This window comes from Myodes glareolus, chromosome 10, assembly GCF_982192425.1.
Source record: "Myodes glareolus chromosome 10, mMyoGla1.1, whole genome shotgun sequence".
Classification (NCBI taxonomy): Eukaryota; Metazoa; Chordata; class Mammalia; order Rodentia; family Cricetidae; genus Myodes; species Myodes glareolus.
Genome location: NC_142035.1, coordinates 56646122 through 56667299, shown reverse-complemented (window position 1 = coordinate 56667299; position 21178 = coordinate 56646122). Strand labels below are relative to the sequence as shown.

The window sequence follows — 21178 nt, the reverse complement described above, 5'->3', positions numbered from 1 at the left end:
GTGCCAAATGGGGGGAAAAATGCGCCTTTTTAGGCTTTTTATCACTAATTTACCTATTCGATTGCATTCTTTCAGGTGAGGACCACAAGCCTTCTAAAAGCACCCGAGGAGTCACTCGGTTTCTCAAACTCCAATTTCACCAGCGCCTACCGCAGGCAGCCTACCGCAGACAGGAAACTGCAACCTCCGCCGTCGTTAATGCTACCTTTTTACATCTAACCTCATAATGCTTCTTTTAGTTGCAGCCAGAGCACTATGTCGAAATCTGTTTACATAACTATTTTGCTACTGGGTTGAGAACAAACTAGAGCATATGCCTGGCACAGACCATGGAATTCCGAAATGTTTTCGCCAAAGAATCACAGTGCTGGCCTCCGGTGGCTCACGAAAAGGGGAAACCCCGAAAGATGGGGGTCAACTTCGATCTCCCGGCCCGCAAGCTGGAAGACTGTGGGAGGACCGCCCCGTGTGCTGGCTGCCTCCACCCGACGCTCCACACCGCTCCCAATCCATTCGCGGTTGGCGATCTGCAGCCGAAAGGCGAGCGCCTCCCGACTCACGCGTGCGCACTTTCTTTCCTTCCAGGGGCCCCCGGCTGGGGCTGGCGTCTCCCAGCCAAGCGTCGCTCCGCCCCGCCCCTCCCCGCCCCGCCCGCCGCGCGCATCGCCCGAAGGGGCGGGGCTCCGGGCGGGCGCCCAGTCAGCCACGGTCCCAGCCTGCCCCGCGCGGGCCAACGAGAACCAGCCCGGTGACTCACCTCTGCCGCGCTAACTCTTCGCAGCTCTTCCCTTCACGCACGCTCATCCCGACTCGAGATGGCGGCGGCGACGGCGGCGGCGGCCGGCGACTCAGACTCCTGGGGTGAGCAGAAGTTCCGGCCCGAGTGCGGGCCGTGGCGGCCTCGCTCCCACGCGTGGACTAACGCGACTCCCTCTCTTCCGTAGACGCGGACACGTTCTCTATGGAGGACCCGATGCGGAAGGTCGCGGGCGGCGGCACGGCCGGCGGGGACCGCTGGGAGGGCGAAGACGAGGACGAAGACGTGAAGGTAGGTGCGGGCCGGGGCTCCAGGCCGCTCGGCAGGCGCTGGCTGAGGGCCGGCGGACAGATCGGGGGGCCCCAGGGCACCGCCCGGGCCTGCGGGCCGTGGGTCCCGCGTGAGCGTCGGCCCAGCCGAGCCCTGGTTCCCTCGGCCGGCCGGCCATGTGGGCAGCGGGCGGCGGCGTGTCCGTCCGAACTCTGCCGAAGGTGGCGGCAGCCCGGAGTCCCAGCCCTTCACCGGGGGTCCGCTCCCCGGCCTAGATCCTAACTGGCGACGAGAAGTGACAGCAGCAGTCGGATCGGCCCACGTGCAAGCTTTGCAGTCCAGAACCTCTCACCGGAACGAGCCTAGCAGATTGGAAACTCGGTTGCAGTGTTTGTCCCATATGGAAAGTAGGGAGAGCCGCCTGCCTTGCCCAGTTCGAGGCTCCCGGGTGTCAGTAACTTAGATAGGCTCCTTAGGGTCGGTGGCTCGTTACAGCGGTTGGATGCAGAAAAGAGCTTGGTTTTTCCTAAACTAGAATTGGAACAGTAAAACAACTTTTAGCTCTCCCTTCCCCCACCCTGCGGTAAGAAGGATGACCTGAGCGCCGAGTTAACCAGCAGGTTAGTGGACAGAAACCTAGGCCAGAACTGGGCACTGTGGAAAAGGGAAAGGTAACAGTAATTCATCCACATAGGGACAGGCCTTGAAAAACACCCAAGATTCGGTGGTTGAAGCAGGCCAGGGGCCAGTGGTTTTGTTTTTCTTTGTCTTGTAAGTTCGAATCTTGTTAACCTTCATTGTTTGTGAAAACTCCCACGGGCACATCCTACAGCTTTAGATGTCATTATCTTCTGTGTTCATTAAAAAAAAAAGTTAGAAAAGTCTCAGCTCCATAACTGTATACTAGTGAAGTTTTCTTTTTCCTTTCTCTTTTTGTTTTTTTGTTTTTTTTCAAGACAGGTTTTTCTGGCTCTCCTGGAACTCGCTCTTATAGACCAGGCTGGCCTCGAAACACACAGAGATCGCCTGCCTCTTCCTTCCTAGTGCTGGAATTAAAGGCATGTGCCAGCATCGCCTGGCCACTAGTGAAGTTTTCAAAGTCTTCCTATATTTGTGGAGATAAAGTTTTGTATGGACTAGAAAACGCTTTTTCTTCCTTTGATTAATCTAGTACCTTGTAAATCCTGCTGGTGTTCAGAATTTTGAGCTCGGTAGTCACTGTGAATTTAATAGTAGTGCTTGGGTTTTTATGTCCTGTCTCTGACGTTTGTTGAGTGTGTGTCCACTTTGCCAGACAGCCTGAGTTTGAGGAACGAGGTGAGGTCTGCATACATTGAAGTTAATAATGACTAATAGTTTTATTGAGTAGCTACTTCCACGCTTGTTTATCTGTTGTGTGCATTGCACTTGGGGATAATTTGTTACCAACCTTCTGTTACCACACAACAGCAGATTTTCAGTTTTGGTTTTTCACTTTTTCTAGGAAGTGGAAGTTAAGACATAAAGATAAAGAAGTTAGTAAAAGGAATGGGAGTGAATTCAAAACAAAACGGGGGCTGGGGAAATGAGAGGAATTGGGAATAAGTTCCAGAAAGTTGTTTAAATTTGTCTGTTATGATGCCATGTAGTATCTGTCTGGGATTATGGCATCTAAATGGTGTTGAGCCTGATGTTAATAATTCTCATCACTCACATTGTTTCTTAACCTTCCTAATTCTGTGACCCTTTAACATGTCCTCATGTGTGGTGATCCCTAATCATAACATTATTTTTGTTGCTATTTCATAACTGTAATTTTGTTACTGTTGTGAATCATAATGTCTAAGTCTTAGAGCTAAATTTTAGAGTCTTAAAGTAAGGTGTTGAAATGCTTATTTCCAATCTCATGGTACAGTATAATAGTTTGACTCCTGGCTCTCTATTTATTTATTTATTTATTTATTTATTTTTATTTATTTATTTATTTACTCCTGGCTTTTAGAATTACACTGATTATAATGTTACCATGGCATTTTCTAGATTTGTGGCCATAAGCAAGTTATGCTTTCTCAATATGTCCTAATGAGACCTGCATTACATAGTTTGTTATTTTTGCTTGTTTTGTTTTGAGATAGGGCCTCACTGGGTAGCCCTGTATGGCCTAGAACTTACTGTGTAGATCAGGCTAGTGTTGAACCTCATAGAAATCTGCCTAGCTCTGCTTCCTAAGTGCTGAGATCAAAAGAGTGCACCACCATGAGAATATGTATTTTAAATGAGCATTGAGCAGGGTCTCCTAAAACCTGATAGGTATACAATAAATATTAGTTTTCAGTGATCTTTACTTTTTTTTTTAATCCTATGAACTTATTTAGGCTGCTAAATGAGATTTATTTTGTGCTACATTTTATCATTTCTTGAGGCCAGAAAGATAAATATTTTCTATAGTATTTATTTACTACGAAATTTGTGGGTTTTTTTTTTTTTTTTTGAAGATCATTTTTTTTGTTTGTTTTTGGAGCCTGTCCTGGCACTCACTCTGTAGACCAGGCTGGCCTCAAACTCACTGAGATCCGCCTGCCTCTGCCTCCCAAGTACTGGAATTAAAGGCGTGCACAACCACTGTCTGCTTTCAGCATTTAATCTTATTGTGGGGTATGCAAACAAGGTTTACTTTTCATGAAATCAAATAATTGTAGTCCTTAAACAATTCAGTGTGTGAATTTTTTTATAAAATGCCCAAGTTTGGCATGATGGCCAGTGCCTGTAGTTTCAGTACTTTGGGGAAGTTGAGGGAGAATCTCTTGATTCCAGGAGTTTAGGACCAACTTTGGTTGTTGAGTGAGAGTTCTATTGCAAAACCTTAGAAAGCATTATTCATTTTATGTCAGGATAAAGTGACCTTTATAAATTGCCAGTTTAATGCTGTTTATTTAGTTACTCGCTGATTGACTGCCCTTTTCAGAAGCTTTATCTTGTGGTGGCAAAAATGGACTTAAGTTGCAGAGTTCTTAAAGGATAGACTTTTTCCCAGTAAATAGGTGAGAAGTGACTAGAAATGGCGTGGAGGTTAAGAGTAGCAGCCTCTTCCTGAGGACCAGAGTTAGATTCCTAGAGCTCCTGTCACAATCCCTGTGGCTTTAGCTCCAGGGCATCTGGAGTCTGTTCTTGTAGACATGTACATACACACTCATAGACAGGCAGGCAGAGACACATCTATGTATGTATGTATGTATGTAATTAAGTGGAACATAACATTTCTGGCATTATTTACTTGGACCTTTCTTACTATCCTGATACACAGAGGTCTGGAAAGAATGTTTTAGTTTGTGTATATGACTGGAATGACGTGCAGGATGTAGACACAGGATTTAGACTTGATGGAAGCAGCGACAAGGCAGCTTTAAAACCATTTTACTGGATTGCCTGCATTCCCATTAAACAAGTTACAAATTAGGCTTATTCAAAAGGTACACAGATTTTTAGGGGAAGCTTCTGACTGTGTTCAACTCTCTCAGGCATTTGTTTTGTTTTTATCCGTGTATGTTTAGTTTTTTTAGTCAGGATCTCATGTGGCCCCAGCCTGGCCTCAGCCCTTGTGTAGCCAGTTGAATTCTGTGACCTGGAATCCTGATCCCCTTGCTTTACATCCTGAGTGCTAGGATTGCAGGCTTGTACAACTACCCCAGTTGATGCTGACTTGGGGATAGAGTCCAGGGAGAGCCAACAACTGAGTTACATCTTCAGCCCTCAGCCAGTTCTTTCTCTAGCTAAATTGATTTATTACACATAATCTCAGAGAATTGACCCAGGTAAAACTGAGCATTAAGCAGTCATGTCCTACTCATTTTCTTTAAGGATCTATCCAAAGTAATAAGTTTAAAATTTCCAGAGTAAGGGCATTTTTCAAGTATTCTGAAGAACAGGATTTATATTTTATTTTAGTGTGTTTGTATATTTTAATTTTGAGACAGGATCTCCAATTTGGATCCTCCTGCTTCAGCCATCCAAGTTCTTTGATTATATATGCATGTCTCATGAAGATCTGTGTTTTAGAGAAAACACCCTCTGATTACTCAGAAGGTGACCATTTTGCATAAATAGGTATCTTTTTGTTTTCTTTAAATTGGTGTCTCCTAAAGCCGAGGATTGTGTCAGATTCACTGTGTACCTAAGGATAGCCTTGGACTCTGATCTCTTGGTTTGGGCTTCCCAAGTGCTGGGATTACAAGTGTGTGCTATGAGGCCTGACTTATGCAGTTCCAGTGATCAAACTCAGAATGTCCTGACTCTACCAACAGGACTATATCCCCAACCCTGTTTTATTTGGGAGGTGGGAGAGGCAATCGAGTTATATAGATGAGGCTAGGCTTGAATTTTTAAGGTTCTCCAGCCTCGGCCTTCTGAGTACTGAAATTACAAGTGGTTGCCACCATGCTTTGCTGAAAATTCGTATCTTGAAGAGATTATTTTTCTAAATTTTACAGGAAATTACAAATAAACAGATGTAGTTTAATAAGTTCTTCACTGTTTCCCAATCCTCAGCTGAATGAAGAGAGTGACCATCACTTTTTTTCCCCACTGAGACAGCCTGCCTTTTATGGCCAAGGCTGTCCTTACAACCCCTGTCAGTTCTGCTTTAGCCTCCCAAGTGCTGAGATTATAGTGTGAAGGAGCCACTATGTCTGACCTTCAAACAGATGACTGTTAAGAAAATCCTAATCATTTTGGTATTATAATTTTTGTAAAATAGCACGGTTTTACTTAGCTTATTATAACTGTTGTTGTTGTTGTTGTTTTGCAGTTACTGGAGAGCAAACCCAAGTGCTTACACATAATATGCTATCATTGGACTTCTTTTTCAATCCTAAAACATACTTTAATTTTTTTTTTCCTTTTTTTGTGTGGGTGCATGTGCCACATTGTACACGTGGCAATCAGAAGATAACTTTGGAGTCAGTTATTTCTTTTTTTTTTTAGATTTATTTATTTATTATGTACACAGTGTTCAGCCTCCATGTATGCCTGCAGGTCAGAAGAGGGTACCAGATCTTGTTACAGATGGTTGTGAGCCACCATGTGGTTGCTGGGTACTGAACTCAGGACCTCTGGAAGGGTAGTCAGTGCTCTTAACCTCTGAGCCATCTCTCCAGCCCTGGAGTCAGTTATTTCAACAAGTATTTTTTGTTGTTGTTTTGTTTTTTTGAGACAGGGTTTCTGTATGTAACAGCCCTGGCTGTCCTGGAACTCACTTTGTAGACTAGGCTGGCCTCGAACTCACAGAGATCTATCTGTCTCTGCCTCCCAAGTGCTGGGATTAAAGATGTGTGCTACCACTGTCCGACTCAGTGTTTAGTTTTTTGATTGTGATACTGCTCAGCCAAGAATGTAGAGTTTGTTAATAATCACTCTGAATATAAGACAGGTAGGCATTGAGCTAGAGCACAACAGAGTGCTGAACCAAACTTAATGAATTGGATTACATGGAGTAGAATTTATGAAACAATTACTTTGACTTAAGAAAGATGATAGAACATTTATTTAACTTTCTTCCATAAACTGAGTTTTTATGAGAAGTCTATCCCTATCAGTTCTGAGGCTGTTTAGAGCAGAAACCACATATAATTTACAGAGTACTAAGAAGTTGTTTTTCCATAAAGGAATTATGATATATTTTGTGTGCTGGGGATATAGTTCAGGTGATAGAGTGCTTGCCTAGGATACATGAAGCTCTGGATTCCATTTCCAGCATTACATAAACATGATTGTGGTGCCTTCCTATAATCTCAGCAAGGGTAAGAAGTTCAAAGTCATCTACTCATAGGGAGTGTGAAGTTACTCTGGGCTACTCGACCTTTAAAAGAAATATGCATCAGGAAGTTTTGCTGTATCTAAACTAAATTATTTAAGGAAAAAAGGAGAGAAGTATATGTTTGCTCCTGAGATATTGCTATGAGGCAAAAGCCGTTTTACTGTTCTTTTGAAGCTATTCCTGTTTAACAATCTATAAATATATCTTCCTTCAGCTGGAAAGCATTTTCAGACTTGAATATATTCTCTCACTGGATATGACACTCAATATTTCGGTATTGTAAAAATGGCAGAACCAGCCAACTACTAGGTACTTTATTATAAATTTAAGTGCATATATATAATATGTGCACATGTATACATACATACATATAAAGTATTTGTTTTGATTTTAATACTTGGTTGTGTTTGGTTAGAAAAAAGATTTTGAGGGGCAGCTGTATGCCTTTAATCTAGCACTTGGGAGGCAGGCAGATCTCTGTAATTCTAAGGCCAGCCTGATCTACAGAGTTCCAGGACAGTTCAGGGCTGTTACACAGAGAAACCCTGTCTTTTTGTTTGTTTGTTTGATTGATTTTTCGAGAGTTTTTTTGATTTTTCGAGACAGGGTTTCTCTGTAGCTTTAGAGCCTGTCCTGGAACTAGCTCTTGTAGCCCAGGCTGGCCTCGCACTCACAGAGATCTGCCTGCCTCTGCCTTCCGAGTGCAGTGATTAAAGGCATGTGCCTCCCTCCCTCCCAGAAACCGTGTCTTGAAAAAAAGATTTTGAACTTGAAAAGCAGCCATCTCTTTCAGACAAATGATTCAATTCGAATGATATTAAGCATAAAGAAATATAAACAGTCTCTCTTCTAAAGCTGGCCGTTATAGGAAGGCAGTTAATGTTTTTGTTATAGTTGTATGGTCCTGGCTGGCTTAGAACTCCACTTGTAACAGAGGATGGCCATGAACTCCTGATCCTCCTGTCTCCACTCTCCAACTGCCAAAATTACAGGCATGAGCCACCAGGATACCTGGATCAGATTTCTGGAGTTTCTGTTGTTTGTGTCAATAATGGAGATTGAATCCAGGACCTCATGCATGTTGTGCGAATGTTGTCTCTGTTGAGATATATTCCAGTTTCTGGGAAAGGTATTTTTAATAGGATATTAATAGATTGTATCTTGAACCAAATAACACTTAGGTCTTTTTTATTTTGAAGTGATAGATACGCTTACTGTCTATTTTAAGTGTCTTGCAACACTTTTGTCATTTTATCTGAAAACTTGCCAGTGTTTACAGAGTTCTTGTGTTTACAGGATAGATAGCAATTGTGGTAGGTATTCTATACCCTATGTTAAATTTTCAGGACTTGCTAATTTCGTAGCTAAAGAGCCAAAATTTAAAAAACTCCTGTGGAAAGCTACTGAGCCTTCTTTGATAGTTCTGTGTGCTCTCTTAAGAAAATTAATATGAGGGCTTGAGAGATGGCATAGGCATACATAGGCATACGTGAAGGCTGAACACCCAAACATAGAAAATAGAATGTTTTAGAAACGTATACATACACATACTTACTTGCATATATTATTCCAATTAGGAGGATAGATTTTTTTAAATTTCTTTGCTGGATGTACAAACTTGTTTTTTTATTGAGGTTTAGTATATATACCTGCATTGATTTAGACCTGTGGTCTGTAATACTATAAAACTAGACGCTTGTGTTTGTCATAGCTGTGGTGTTAGTCAGCCATTGCCTCTTCTAATAGCATTAGGGCTTCCTGCTTTGCATCTTCTCTCTGATGTCTCATCTTTAAATGACATGTCATACTGTGCCTGGTGGTTGCTGAGACTGTGTTCTACCTATAAATTAAAGCAGAATTTAAATTGAGGGCTGTCTCCATCCCTGCTAAACTGGAATCTTGTAAATTCTATAGTGTCTTCAGAAAATTGTTTGACATTAGGTTTATATGTAGCTCAGTATAGAGTTAAGCATAGAAAAAAGATTATAGGTCTACTTCAGAGTGCCTTGCCTGGCTTAAGGAGGCAGAGCCATAAAGGGTTAATTAGTTCTTCATTCATCTCTAATACTGTGCCTAAAAATACTGTGTAATTTGATTCATTGACTATGATTGTGTTGTAAGCAATACCGCTTGAAACAACCCATTGACTAGAGAGCAGCATACTTGGTCCATCTGATGAACGAAACAACTGAAAAGCAATGGGCAGTACACACACGTATGTAATCTCAGAATGCAGTAAGGGAAGGCCATTTTGGGCTATATAGGTAGAGTTTGTCAAATTAAAAATAAGACAGCAACTTACTTAAGGCTTATAAATTTGAACTTGGTTATCTTGTATTTTTAATTGGTAAGCTTTTTATGGCATTAGATAAGTGGATATAAAGACTTATGGAAAAACAAACATAACAGTAAAAACATTAAAAATCCTAACAGTGGGCTGGCTCACAACCATCTGTAATGAGATCTGGTGCCCTCTTCTGGCCTTCAGGTATACATGCAGGCAGAACATTGTATATGTAATGAATAAATAAATCTTTTTAAAAAATTCTAAAATTGGGAATGACATTAAACACACATTATTTTATGTATGCAGACATTAAACATACCATAAAATTTCTGTAATGAAAGCAGTGAGGTACTAAATGGGCATTAGTTCCACTTTAACCTCTGCACTCAGGAAGGAGATAGATCAGGGTCACTGCAAGCTTTAGGCTAGCCAAGTCTATATGACAAGGTCTGTGGTTTTTACTATAGATAGATCAGGGGTCTAAGTAAAAAAACAATGAAACGATATACATTCTAGAAGAAAACATGGTGAATTCTTTGGTGTGAGATTTTTTTTCTTTTTTTTACTTAATGCAAATCTAGAGGAAGCAAAAGCCAATGACTCAGATTTTACTGTATTTGGGGGACAATTTCATTAAGAGAGGAACAGATAAGGGTGCCTATTATCTCTGTTCTGCTCACTAGTGTACTGGAGATTAGCAAGTACAATTAGAAGAATTAATTTGTCAGGCTGGTGTGGAGGGCCTGCTTCATGTCTTCGATCTCATCACTTGGAGGCAGAGGTGGGGAGATCGCCGAGTTGGAGGCCTGCATGGAATATATAGTGAAACCCTGTCTCAAAAGTCAAGAAGTAGTGTGCCCTTTCTGTTGTTTTTAGGTGATGTGTACTGGTTGTATAGTATATCCTTATCTAGAACACTTGGGGCAAAAATATTTCCATTTAGGGGCTTTTTTTCACTTCAGATTTTGAGGTTTATATATGTATATGTAATGGTATGGGACCCAAGTAAACATGAAATTCTTTTGTTTTAAATATACCTTATACCCATAGCTGGAAGGTAATTTTATACACTATTTTAAGCATTCTGTTTGACTAAAGATCTATCAATGGATCAGATGTGGAATTTTCTGTTGTCATTTTTATTTCTTGGTAGTACTGGGGATTTAACTTAGGGTCTTGTGCATGCCAAGCAAGCAATTTATTATATAATTTCGCTTGCTTGCTTGCTTGCTTGCTTGCTTGTTTCTCTCTCTCTCTCTCTCTCTCTCTCTCTCTCTCTCTCTTTCTCTCTTTCTTTATACTTAATTTTGAAACAGGATTACTCACTTTGTAGAGGCAGGCCTTAAACTTTGATTTACCTTTCAAGTAGCTGGAATTATATTCAGGCTTGTGGTACTAGGTCCATTTGTTGTAAGTATGGAATATTTTTTTTCCTTCGAGACAGCCCTAGCTGTCCTGGAACTCACTCTGTAGATCAGGCTGGCCTCAACTCACTGAGATCCGCCTGCCTCTGCCTCCCAAATGCTGGCATTAAAGGCATTAAAGTACCCCCCCACCCCAAGTATGGAATATTCTTGTGCCAACATGTTGATCCTAAAGAATGTTTTGAATTCCGAAACATTGCAAATTTTTGAATTAGAGAATTATAAGTAAGGAATTGATAATAAATCTTAAGTGATGAAATTATTGTTCAAAGACTGGGTGTGGTGATCTGTATTTCAACCACTTGGGAAGTGGAGGCAGAAAGACCAGGAAGTTCAAGGCCAGACTAGACTATACTGTACTCTGTCCTTCATACTAATGTTCAGAGCCCAGTAACCTTTGCTACATGAATAACTAATTATAGGGCATTATGGGAGGAAGGGAAACGTACTTAAAAAGCAACAGAATTTACAGGAATTTACAGAATACTAGGAACAGACCCTATAAAACTTCTTATACTTCTGAGATACAGAAGTAGTCTTGAAAAAAAATGGGAAGATAACCCTTGGCTAAGGGCCTTACTGTTACAAAGGCTATAATACCAAAAAATTACCAACAAACTTGTTTGTGCAGAGTTAACCATAGAGATCCTGGCCCCCAAGACAGGGTTTCTCTGTAGTTTTGGAGCCTATTCTGGAACTAGCTCTTGTAGATCAGGCTGGCCTCGAACTCACAGAGATCCGCCTGCCTCTGCCTCCCAAGTGCTGGGATTAAAGGCGTGCGCCACCACCACCCTACAAACGTAGAAATCTTGTGGGAAAGAAAATGTGTAAGAATTACTAATGGAGGTTCTTGTCTTCAGGATAACTGGGATGATGATGATGATGAAAATAAAGAGGAAGCAGAAGTAAAACCAGGTGAGCCACTGATGCTTTGTTGTTTTAAACCAAATCTCTCTGTATATTTTCCTTTTCTTGTACTTCTGTACAACAGATTAAGTACCTACTGGTTTTCTGTTTGATTGCTGAGTCATCTAGGTAGGAGAAAAGAGTAGAGGAAATGGTGTTATTTGAATAATCTTATTTGGATCTTTGGGGATAAGATTTGAAAGGAAAAGGAAGAGTACTGGAACTTTTATCGTTTCCAGATATCACCATAAGACTCTGAAAGCTAGGGAGGTTTTGTCTCTTCAGGTGTTCAAGAGTCATATCTGCCTAAGCCACAGACTAGAAAGTATTCAATATAATTGTAAATAAAATATTTCTTTCAGAAGTAAAAATTTCAGAAAAGAAAAAAATAGCAGAAAAGATAAAAGAGAAAGAACGGCAGCAGAAGAAAAGGCAAGAAGAAATTAGAAAGAGGGTAAGTTCTGTCAGTTTCCATAAAATGCATACAGAATTCATAATGTGTCAGTTGTGGTACAGCGTCTTAACTGGCTGCAAATATTACCTCGCAACTTGAAGGGCTCTATAAAGACAAAATGGATATACCATAAGATAGGTACATCCCAGAGCAAAGGGATTTGTGGTTTTTGCAAAAATCCAACCCAGAAATCTTACACCTGAAAATATTTTCAGTTTCATCATAACAGTTAGATTGTGCAGTGACCACATTTAATGTTTTTTGCTAGCACCTGCAGTTTTGCCTTTTTTTTTTCTTTCAGTGCTGGGATTGAATTCAGGGCCTCATGCATGTAAGTGATCCCTCTGCCACTGAGCTGTATGCCCAGCCCACCCGCAGCTATTCCTAGTCACAGTATACACAGAGAATACACTGAGCAAACCTTTATCATGTCCTAAAGTGGTTTTATTCTCGATTATTTGTAGCAGGACACAGAAATATTGTTGTATTTATTAATTTTCTTTTTAATAGGAAACATTTCATAATTCAAACTATTATAAAACACTTCTAACCCCTTACTTATTCTGACTTTTCCCACTGTCCCTCATGTAAACACTTGTTCCTTATCTTTCTATCAGACCTTTATATTTCTGTGTGTAGTATCCCTAGTTCTCTTTGAGACAGACTCTAGTTATATAACCTAGACTGACCTTGAACTTGATTTCCTCCTGCCTCCACTTCCCAAGTACTGAGATTATAGATATGCACCACTAACTGGCTGTCCTTTCTTCCGTAGTTTCCACTTCATTTTTATTTACTTTACTGTAGAAATCTTCCCATACATAACATGGAAATACCTCTAATACTTTACTTTTTGTTGTTGTTGTTTTGTTCTGTTTTTTTGAGACAGGGTTTCTCTGTGTAGCTTTTGCTGTCCTGGAACTTACTTTGTAGACCAGGCTGGCCTTGAACTTAGAAATCTGTTTGAATGCCTCTGCTTCCTGAGTGGAATTAAAGGCTGCACCACCACCTCCTTGACTTCTTTACTTTTTGTTTAAAAAAGATCAAATATGAAAGTAGGAAAATAATCAGGCATGGTGGTATACTCCTGAAATCCCAGTACTCTATAAGTGTGAATTACATTACTGTAAGTTCAAGACTAGCCTGAGTTGTATTGTAAGGCCCAGTCCCATAAAACCAAATGTTGGTAGTATCCATACCCATAATCCTGGCATGTAGGAGGCAGACAGAGGAGGATTGCTAAAAATTGTATGCTAGCCTGGTCTATATAGCAAGTTCTAGGTCATCCAGGACTACACAGTGTGAGACTGTCTCAAAAACAACAAATAGCACATATCACCTAATATTGTTAATATGTCCCCAAATTTGTTTCAGCTATTTTTGTTTTGTTTAATATAACTAATATGCATTGTACCTTTAAACCTCTGAAAAGGGGATTTTTTTCGTATCAGGTTGTATTTATGCAATATCCCTGATACTTTAGAAAACTATATTTTTAGCTATGTCTGTATAGCTTGTTTTTTACCAGTGAAAGAAATGTAGCATGAGGTCTACATCTATGAGATGCAGCTCATTGATAGAGTGCTTGCTTATGTGAAAGGTGCTATGGTCAGTCTGCTTTATTTGGGGGGTGGTATTGTGCGGGGAGACAGTGTCTCTGTGTAACTCTTATCTTTCCTGGGATTTGCTCTGTAGACCAGACTGGCCTCAAATTCAGATCCACCTGCCTCTGCCTCCAAGTGCTGGTATTAAAGGTGTGAGCCACCATGTCTGACTCTGCCAAAAACACAATTCTTTGTTTTCATATAAACTTGTTATAAGATTTTTGTAACTTGTGTTTTACTCAAGTACAGTAGTTTATTATTTGAGACTTTTATACTTGTATATAATGTATTTAGCTCAAACCCCTATTTCCTCCTCTCCTGTCTTCCCCATTACTCTTCTTCCCAACTTCATGTGCTGTTTTTAAAAATTAAAGAGTCTACTTAGTGCTGCCACTGTGTAGATGGGTATAGAACCATCTACAAAACCCTGTGTTCAATCCTTCACACTTCATAAAACAGTGTGGCACTACATGCTTGGGAGATGGAAGCAGGAGGATAAGAAGTTTGAGTTGTCTGAAGTTACATAGTGAGTTTGAGGCCAGTTCGGGGGTGGGGGTAGGGGAGGCTTGTTCACACCACCACCACCGTCATGTGTGGTGCACACACACGAATGAATAACTAGATAAGGATAAAAACATTGAAGTTTCAAGCAGGTTGTGGTTCTGCATGCCTATAATCCCACTGAGAGAGTTACAGATTTGAGGATAGAATAGCCTGGGGTACAGATAGAGATCATGTCTCAATAAAGAAGCAAACATGGTAAGAGCTGTGCATGGTGGCATATACCCGTACTCTTATCCCTCCCTTACTGTATGAGGCTATGTCAAAAAAATATAGAAATCAAAAAACTCAAAAAAAAACCCCACTATAACATACTAAAGAATAAAATTTAAAGCTCTTAAGTGGAGTTTAGGCTTTTGTTTTGTTTTCGGAGACAGGGTTTCTTTGTGTAACAGCCCTGTTTATCCTAGAACTCTGTAGACCAGGCTGGCCTAGAACTCCCAAGAGCTGGGATTAAACACACGCACCACCACCACCTGGCCAGGTTTTCGGGCTTTTATATTAGTCTCCAACTTGAGGAGACCTTAACTTCAGTGTCCTTAGTTTGTCTTAAGCCTGACATTGAGATATTTTCAGTTTTGATCTTTGTCTAGGTCTAAAGACACTTGGAAATATTCCATCTTTCTTTTTTAACTTCTTTACATTTCCACTTCATGAACAAGGAAATGTGTTTTCAACATGAAAACTTGCATAGGCGGGAACATGCAGGTGCTTCTCTTTTCCCCAGTAACACCAGTTGCTATCTACCCCTTCAGAGGGCTGGGGGAAATAAGTGAGAGCTTTACATTACTGGGGTGTCATGTTGGTATTTTGATTACATTTGTGACTCTAAAATAAAACCTTTTCTGATGCTTTGAAAACATCTTTAATGTCTACATTGTCAGAGGAACAGTGTGTTAAACATTCTGTAGTTGAACATTTAGGATGTCACTAAATTTACTTGCAATTATAAATAGTATTCCAATGGATATCTTTGTGTGCAGCTCAGGTTTCTCCCCCTCCTCCCATCCCATTTTATGTGTATGGGTGTTTAGCCTGCATGCTTGCCTGTCTTATCTACCACTTGAGTGCCTGGTTCCCTTGGAGGCCAGAAGAAAGCTTTGGATTCCCTCGAATTAGAGTTGTAGGTCGTTGTGAACCCCCGCGTGGGTGCTGGGAAGAACACTTGGTTTTCTAGAAGAACAGCCAGTGGTAATCTTTGCCGCTGAGCCATCTCAGTGCCTCCTCCCTTTAAAAAAAAAAAAGAACTTGTATCTCCTGGAACTAGATTTTTTTTTAAGTTACCATGGGGGTGCTGGGATTTGAACCCCTGTCTTATGAAGAGCAGCTGGCGCTCTTAACCACTGAGCCACCTCTTCAGCCCCCAGCCCTCATCTCAGGTTTCTTAACACAAATATTATAGAATTGATGAAAGCATGTAGAAATATTTTAAGATGCCTGATAGAGGTCTCCATATTCTAGAAAGGTTGCTCAATGTTTGTTGTGGCAGCATGTGAAGAGTGCCATTTCATCTTACCTATAATTTCATCTACTCAGTTTTAACAGTGGATGGGGAGCTAAATAGCCTCTACCTTCCTGGGTTCAAATATTACCCCTACTATTGTGTGCAAGTTGTTTTACCTCTCTGTGTCTCCATGCTTTATTTAATTATATAATTGAGATATGAATATCCTTTAAAGTGTTTGGAAGAATGCCAAAATATAGTAATCATTTGTATGATTACAAGTATGTGCTTGCTTCTTTGTGTAAGTGCTGATGACATAAAATTCATACAATATAAAAATATACTCTGTTCACTATAAACTTATCTTTTATAAGTGAAACTTGTGTTTCATTTTAGTTAGAAGAGTCTGAAGAACCTAAAGTGCTAACACCTGAAGAACAATTAGCAGATAAACTTCGGCTAAAGAAGCTACAGGAAGAGTCAGACCTTGAATTAGCAAAAGAAACTTTTGGTAAGATGGTGGGTGCGATGTTGAAAAATTCTGCCAGTCTTACTACCTTACCTGTGAGGGATCAAAAACCATATTTTTAAAGGACACACACATTCCAGTTGAGATTAGAACACCGTTTTAAGCTCTTTATATATTTAAGATTATTTGACAAAGTATAGACCTATTTTCAAATTTTTTGAGTAATACTTTAGAGCATCATATATATATAAAACATCATTTGTAACACATGCCCATATTCCTAACACTTGGAAGGCTGAGACAGAAGGGTTAGAAGTGGTGGTTAACTAGGGCTATATAGCAAGACTGCCTTCCAAGGCCCTCCAAAAGATGCCAGTAGACCAGTAAAGTGTACTGTTGCCTAAACTTATGAACTGGATAGATTCTGCTGTCTATGGCTTTGAAATTGAAGTATCCAACTGTCTTTGGGGACATCCTGTTGCCATAAGTCTAGATAGGACTTGGACAGAGCAGATTGGTCCATGTAGAATATTCAGTTTTGGCATTGCCTTGTGTTCAGTCTTCCTTCCGTCCGTCCGTCCTTCCTTCCTTCCTTCCTTCCTTCCTTCCTTCCTTCCTTCCTTCCTTCCTTCCTTCCTTCCTTCCTTCCTTCCTTCCTTTTTTGACCTTCATAATGCCCTACCTTTCAGGACCATCATTTATCTTACAGCTTATATAGTCTATCATCAGGGAAGTCAGGGCAGGAACTGAAGCAAAAGCCATGGAGGATTGCTGCTTACTAGCTTGTTCCTTAGAGCTTGTTCAGTCTGCTACTTACAGTTCCCAGGACCACCTGCCCAGGGGTGGCATCGCCCACAGTGAGCTGGGCTGTCCCACATGAATCAAAAATCAAGAAATGTACTGCAGGCCAATCTGGTGGGGACATTTTCTCAGTTGAGGTTCCCGCTTCTCAGAGGACTCTAGTTTGTCATGTTGACATAGAACTAGCCAGCATACCTAAGGAAGAGTTAAAAGAAATAGAGAAATACAGACTACTTCATTTGTCAAGTTTGTCATTACCTGGTGTGAAAAAATTCACCAGCCCCTTCTCTAGAACAAAGAGGCTTGCTTGTTTCCCTTTAGGAAAGTGTGTCCATACCCTCAATGGGTTTCTAGCAATGTTGGCTGTAACTGTGCGTGTTCCTCTCTTCAAGACAGCCCATGTGTGTATGCTCAGTGCAGAAAATCTCATGGGGGTACCAGTTAAAAATTAAGAAGTGAAAAATGAGCTAACAGTCACTATTTGGTTAATAGGAATTGAATTTGTGGTTTTGCTAGATCATTATTTGACATTGAAAAAGGTATGTTAAGCAGCATACATACTTTTAGCCTAGAATTTTAGGCTAAATTATTTTTTCTCTCAGGTTTTAACACATGGTTACTTCTGTTTAATTTTTGGAGTTAGCTAATTATTTTTACCATATCTGTCTCCTTATCCTTTCCCATCTTTGTAAAAAGTTTTCTTTGTTTTTACATTTATTGGGTTTGTGTACCCAAGAATGCTTGTGGAAGCCAGAGGACAGCTTGTAGAGTTGCTGCCATGGGGGTTCAGGGAATTGATTGAATGTAGGTGGTCGGTCACACTTGGTGCCCCCCATCCCTTTTGTCTTTCTTGGACAGATCTTTTGAGAGCATCTTTCTTTGGATTCTTTTTCTAGTTACGGCTTTTGTTTTTGCGACAGGGTCTTTGTAGCTCTGGCTGGTGTAGAACTTACTATATAGACCAGGTTGGCTTGGAACTCACAGAGAAATTTGCCTCTGCTTCCTGAATGCTGGGATTAAAGGTGTTTCTAATACTTCAGTCGGAACAGGAATCAAACCCCAAAACAAATCCATGACTCACACAGAATTCAAGGTTTTTAGTTTTTAGTGCAGGGGATTGAACTCAGGGCTTCATACATGTTAGGCAAGCACTATCTGAGTAAGCTAAATTCTCAGCCCATATTTATTTATTTTATTGGTTGGTGGTTTTCTTTTTTCAGACAGGTTCTTGCCAGGCCAGCCTTGAATTCTTCATCTTCCCAAATGCTGGGATTATAAATGTTTGTAACTACTCAACTTCATATTTTATTTTTTTTATTGGTAGTAGTTGACAGTATTGTAAGCAGACAGTGATGGGGTTTGTTGTTAAATATGATTGTTGCCTAAAATAAAAATGGAAGAAAATGCTAAATTGGAGGTCAGTAAAATTCAAGATAAAATAATTTTTTTTTAATTTGAATTTCAAAGGCACCCTTCTGAATTCTGTCCAAGAACTCCCACTGACCCAGGTTAAAAAGTTCAGTAGTTTAAAAAGCTTCCTAGGGCGGGAGTGGTGGCTCAGTGGCTAATAAGCCTGCTAACCTGAGTTTGATTCCCCAGGACCCTCATTGGTGGAAGGAGTGAAAGTTATCCTTTGATGTCCACATGCAGGTCATGGTGGCGCATGTTTTTATAAAGTCCTGCTTTAGAGTAAAACTGATTGTTTAGATAGCAGCTTGGTTTATGAACTTTAAAGTTTTTGTTACGGGGAGGAGCATGTGGAGGTCAGAAGACAGTTTTGTGTCGTCAGTTCTTTACACGGGAAGCTCTTACCCTGTGAGCCATTTCTCTAGTCCCCATTGATGAACTTAAAATGTTTGTATCTTCCTAATACTTCAGGTCTTCTCTCCTGCAGGTGTTAATAATACAGGTTATGGAATAGATGCTATGAACCCATCTTCAAGAGATGATTTCACAGAGTTTGGAAAATTACTAAAAGATAAAATTACACAATATGAAAAATCACTATATTATGCCAGCTTTTTGGAAGCCTTAGTTCGAGATGTCTGTATTTCATGTAAGTGATGCTGATTTCTAGCCCCTTTTGTTAAGATTATATTGTGAACATCATACTTGGGAAAGTTTTTTTTAAAAATATAAGCTTTAATGCTATATAATATAGAATTTTGGGATTTCCTTTTTAGCAGATATTTTTGGAATGTTCTCCAGTTAGAGTATTTGGGGGTCCATTGAGTTGACCATTATACTTTAGTGTGCTATCACTGAGTCTAGCTATAGACTGAACAGTTACTTACTTCTTTATTTATGAAGAAGAAATTCATAGTTTTATAATAAAGCTACCTAGGTTACATACAAATGACTTTCTAAGGATATCTATTTTGATTTTATTTTTTAAAGTGCTTAAAAATTGAAGTTTAGTAATATGCCTCTCTCTTTTTTTAAAGTGGAAATTGATGACTTGAAAAAGATTACCAATTCATTGACTGTGCTTTGCAGTGAAAAACAGAAGCAAGAAAAGGTAAGAGCAAGCTGTACAGAGAAATGCCTTGTGTTAGGGTGGGGCTGTGGGCCGAGTTCCCTCAACACGGAAAAGAGCTTATTGAAATTTTAAGTTAGGACAGAATAGCAGTGTGGTGCCTGTTGTCTCCATTCATAGAAATATTTGTATTCTTTTCTGAGACAATAAGACTTGCTGTAGCCTAGCTGGGTGGTGGTGCACACCTTTAATCCCAGCACTCGGGAGGCAGAGGCAGGTGGATCTCTGAGTTTGAGACCAACCTGGTCTACAGAGCTAGTTCCAGGACAGGCTCCAAAGCTACAGAGAAACCGTGTCTCGAAAAACCACCACCACCACCAAAACCACCAAAATACTGTAGCTTTAACATCTCAAGTGTTTGCTGTGACAGGTGAAATGTCCATAGCATATAGGTTCATGAATTTTAACTCTTCCTTCATTTTTAGCAAAACAAAGCCAAAAAGAAGAAGAAAGGTGTGGTTCCTGGAGGGGGATTAAAGGCCACTATGAAAGATGACCTTGCAGACTATGGTGGATATGACGGAGGCTATGTACAAGACTACGAAGACTTCATGTGACATTCTGTCTTCTCCTGGTGTCTTCTTTCTGTTGCCCACAATCCCTTCAACATGTAGCACAACTTCCTTTCCTTTCAGTTCTGCCAAATGCTACAATCAGAAGTGCAGTATCTTTCGTGCTGGTTATTTAACCCCTTGACACTCAGGTGCTAATGAGCAAATGAGGGAACTTGGATCTTGTTGCCAAGGGGTTAAAATTGGGAACTTCAGTTGCTACTAAATCATAGTTTAAAAACAAAACAAACCTAATAATGTTGTCATTGTTGCTATCTGATTCCATAGCAGCAGTCACTAAATTGGAAACAAAGGTCGCAACATGACAAATTGTGTAGTATTTACCAGCACCATTCAGTAATACAGCCTTAACCATACCTCCTTGAACTACTTCATAACTTGTCAAGAAGAGCAGTTTGCAGCAAGCAAGGGCATGTGGGATGCACCTAGTATTAAAATTGCTTTGTCTAAAATTTGAGTGTGAGGATATTAAAAACATGTTGTGAAGAAGACTGCTTATCTCAGAGTGAAGATAAGATTGTGACTGAAAAATACTAGTTTGATACTTAAGATTTTAATGACCAAAACCCTTCAACTTTGAAGCTGAAGAAGGTAAACCTCTCCATTGTCACAGTGCCAGTGGTGGACGCTCCAGTACATTGACTGTCTAGTTATTTATCGGCCCATTTCTACTGATGGAAGACTTCAGATGGGGGAGGGAACCGTTTCTATTTGCCTGACTCAAGTGTCTGAGAAACAAATCTTGTTCTTCTAGGCTGCAACAGAAAAACTTAACAGGGTTTTGGCATTTTCTTTTCTTTATAAAACATACTCAGCAAACTACAGTTTGGTAAATTGTTATGTTAACAATTATGACATCCACAATGTTTTATAAAGCAACTAATTTAATAAAATCACTATTGTGAGGACTTAAATTTTGTGTTACCTCCCAAGAGATAGTAGAGTACAGGATGCAGCTCTTGGGTGGAGTTCTCTTTGTACTCACCAAGGCTTAACCAGTGCCTGATGTAGTTACAGTTTTGAAGCAGGAATGTTTGGGGTCTTTAGTAGAACAACAGATGCCGCTTTCCTTTGTTTATTTGGGAAATTATTTTGTTGTTTAGATACTAGAGGCTCAATTAAGTACCTTAGAACTATTTATTTGGAGTATTGGCGCCCTACTACTCATGTTATTGCTGTAAGCATAAGTTGGGTGATCATTTAAGTCATTTAACCAAATTTGTGGGTTTTTTTTTTTTTGTCCTCATAATTATCACTTGGTCAAAAAATGTTTTTAAATTCTCTTCCATAGGCAATAGGAAC

General features: G+C 40.1%; 2 protein-coding genes across 2 annotated transcripts in view; one reads left to right on the top strand and one right to left on the bottom strand.

Moving 5' to 3' along the window:
• Positions 1 to 709: 709 nt before the first annotated feature.
• On the top strand, positions 710 to 20790 carry Eif3j (eukaryotic translation initiation factor 3 subunit J). The gene is made up of 8 exons (XM_085696323.2): positions 710 to 861; positions 945 to 1048; positions 11390 to 11444; positions 11798 to 11889; positions 15895 to 16009; positions 18663 to 18824; positions 19213 to 19286; positions 19730 to 20790. Exons 1-8 carry the CDS (start codon positions 816 to 818, stop codon positions 19859 to 19861), a joined length of 780 nt encoding a protein of 259 aa, XP_085552449.1. The 5' UTR covers positions 710 to 815; the 3' UTR covers positions 19862 to 20790.
• Spg11 (SPG11 vesicle trafficking associated, spatacsin) overlaps positions 16108 to 21178 on the bottom strand; it is a 67909-nt gene continuing 62838 nt past the window's right edge. The window contains exon 40 of the mRNA XM_085696322.2: positions 16108 to 16963. Coding sequence (XP_085552448.2) covers positions 16951 to 16963 — 13 coding nt within the window. The 3' untranslated portion in view covers positions 16108 to 16950. The remainder of the gene's footprint in view (positions 16964 to 21178) is intronic.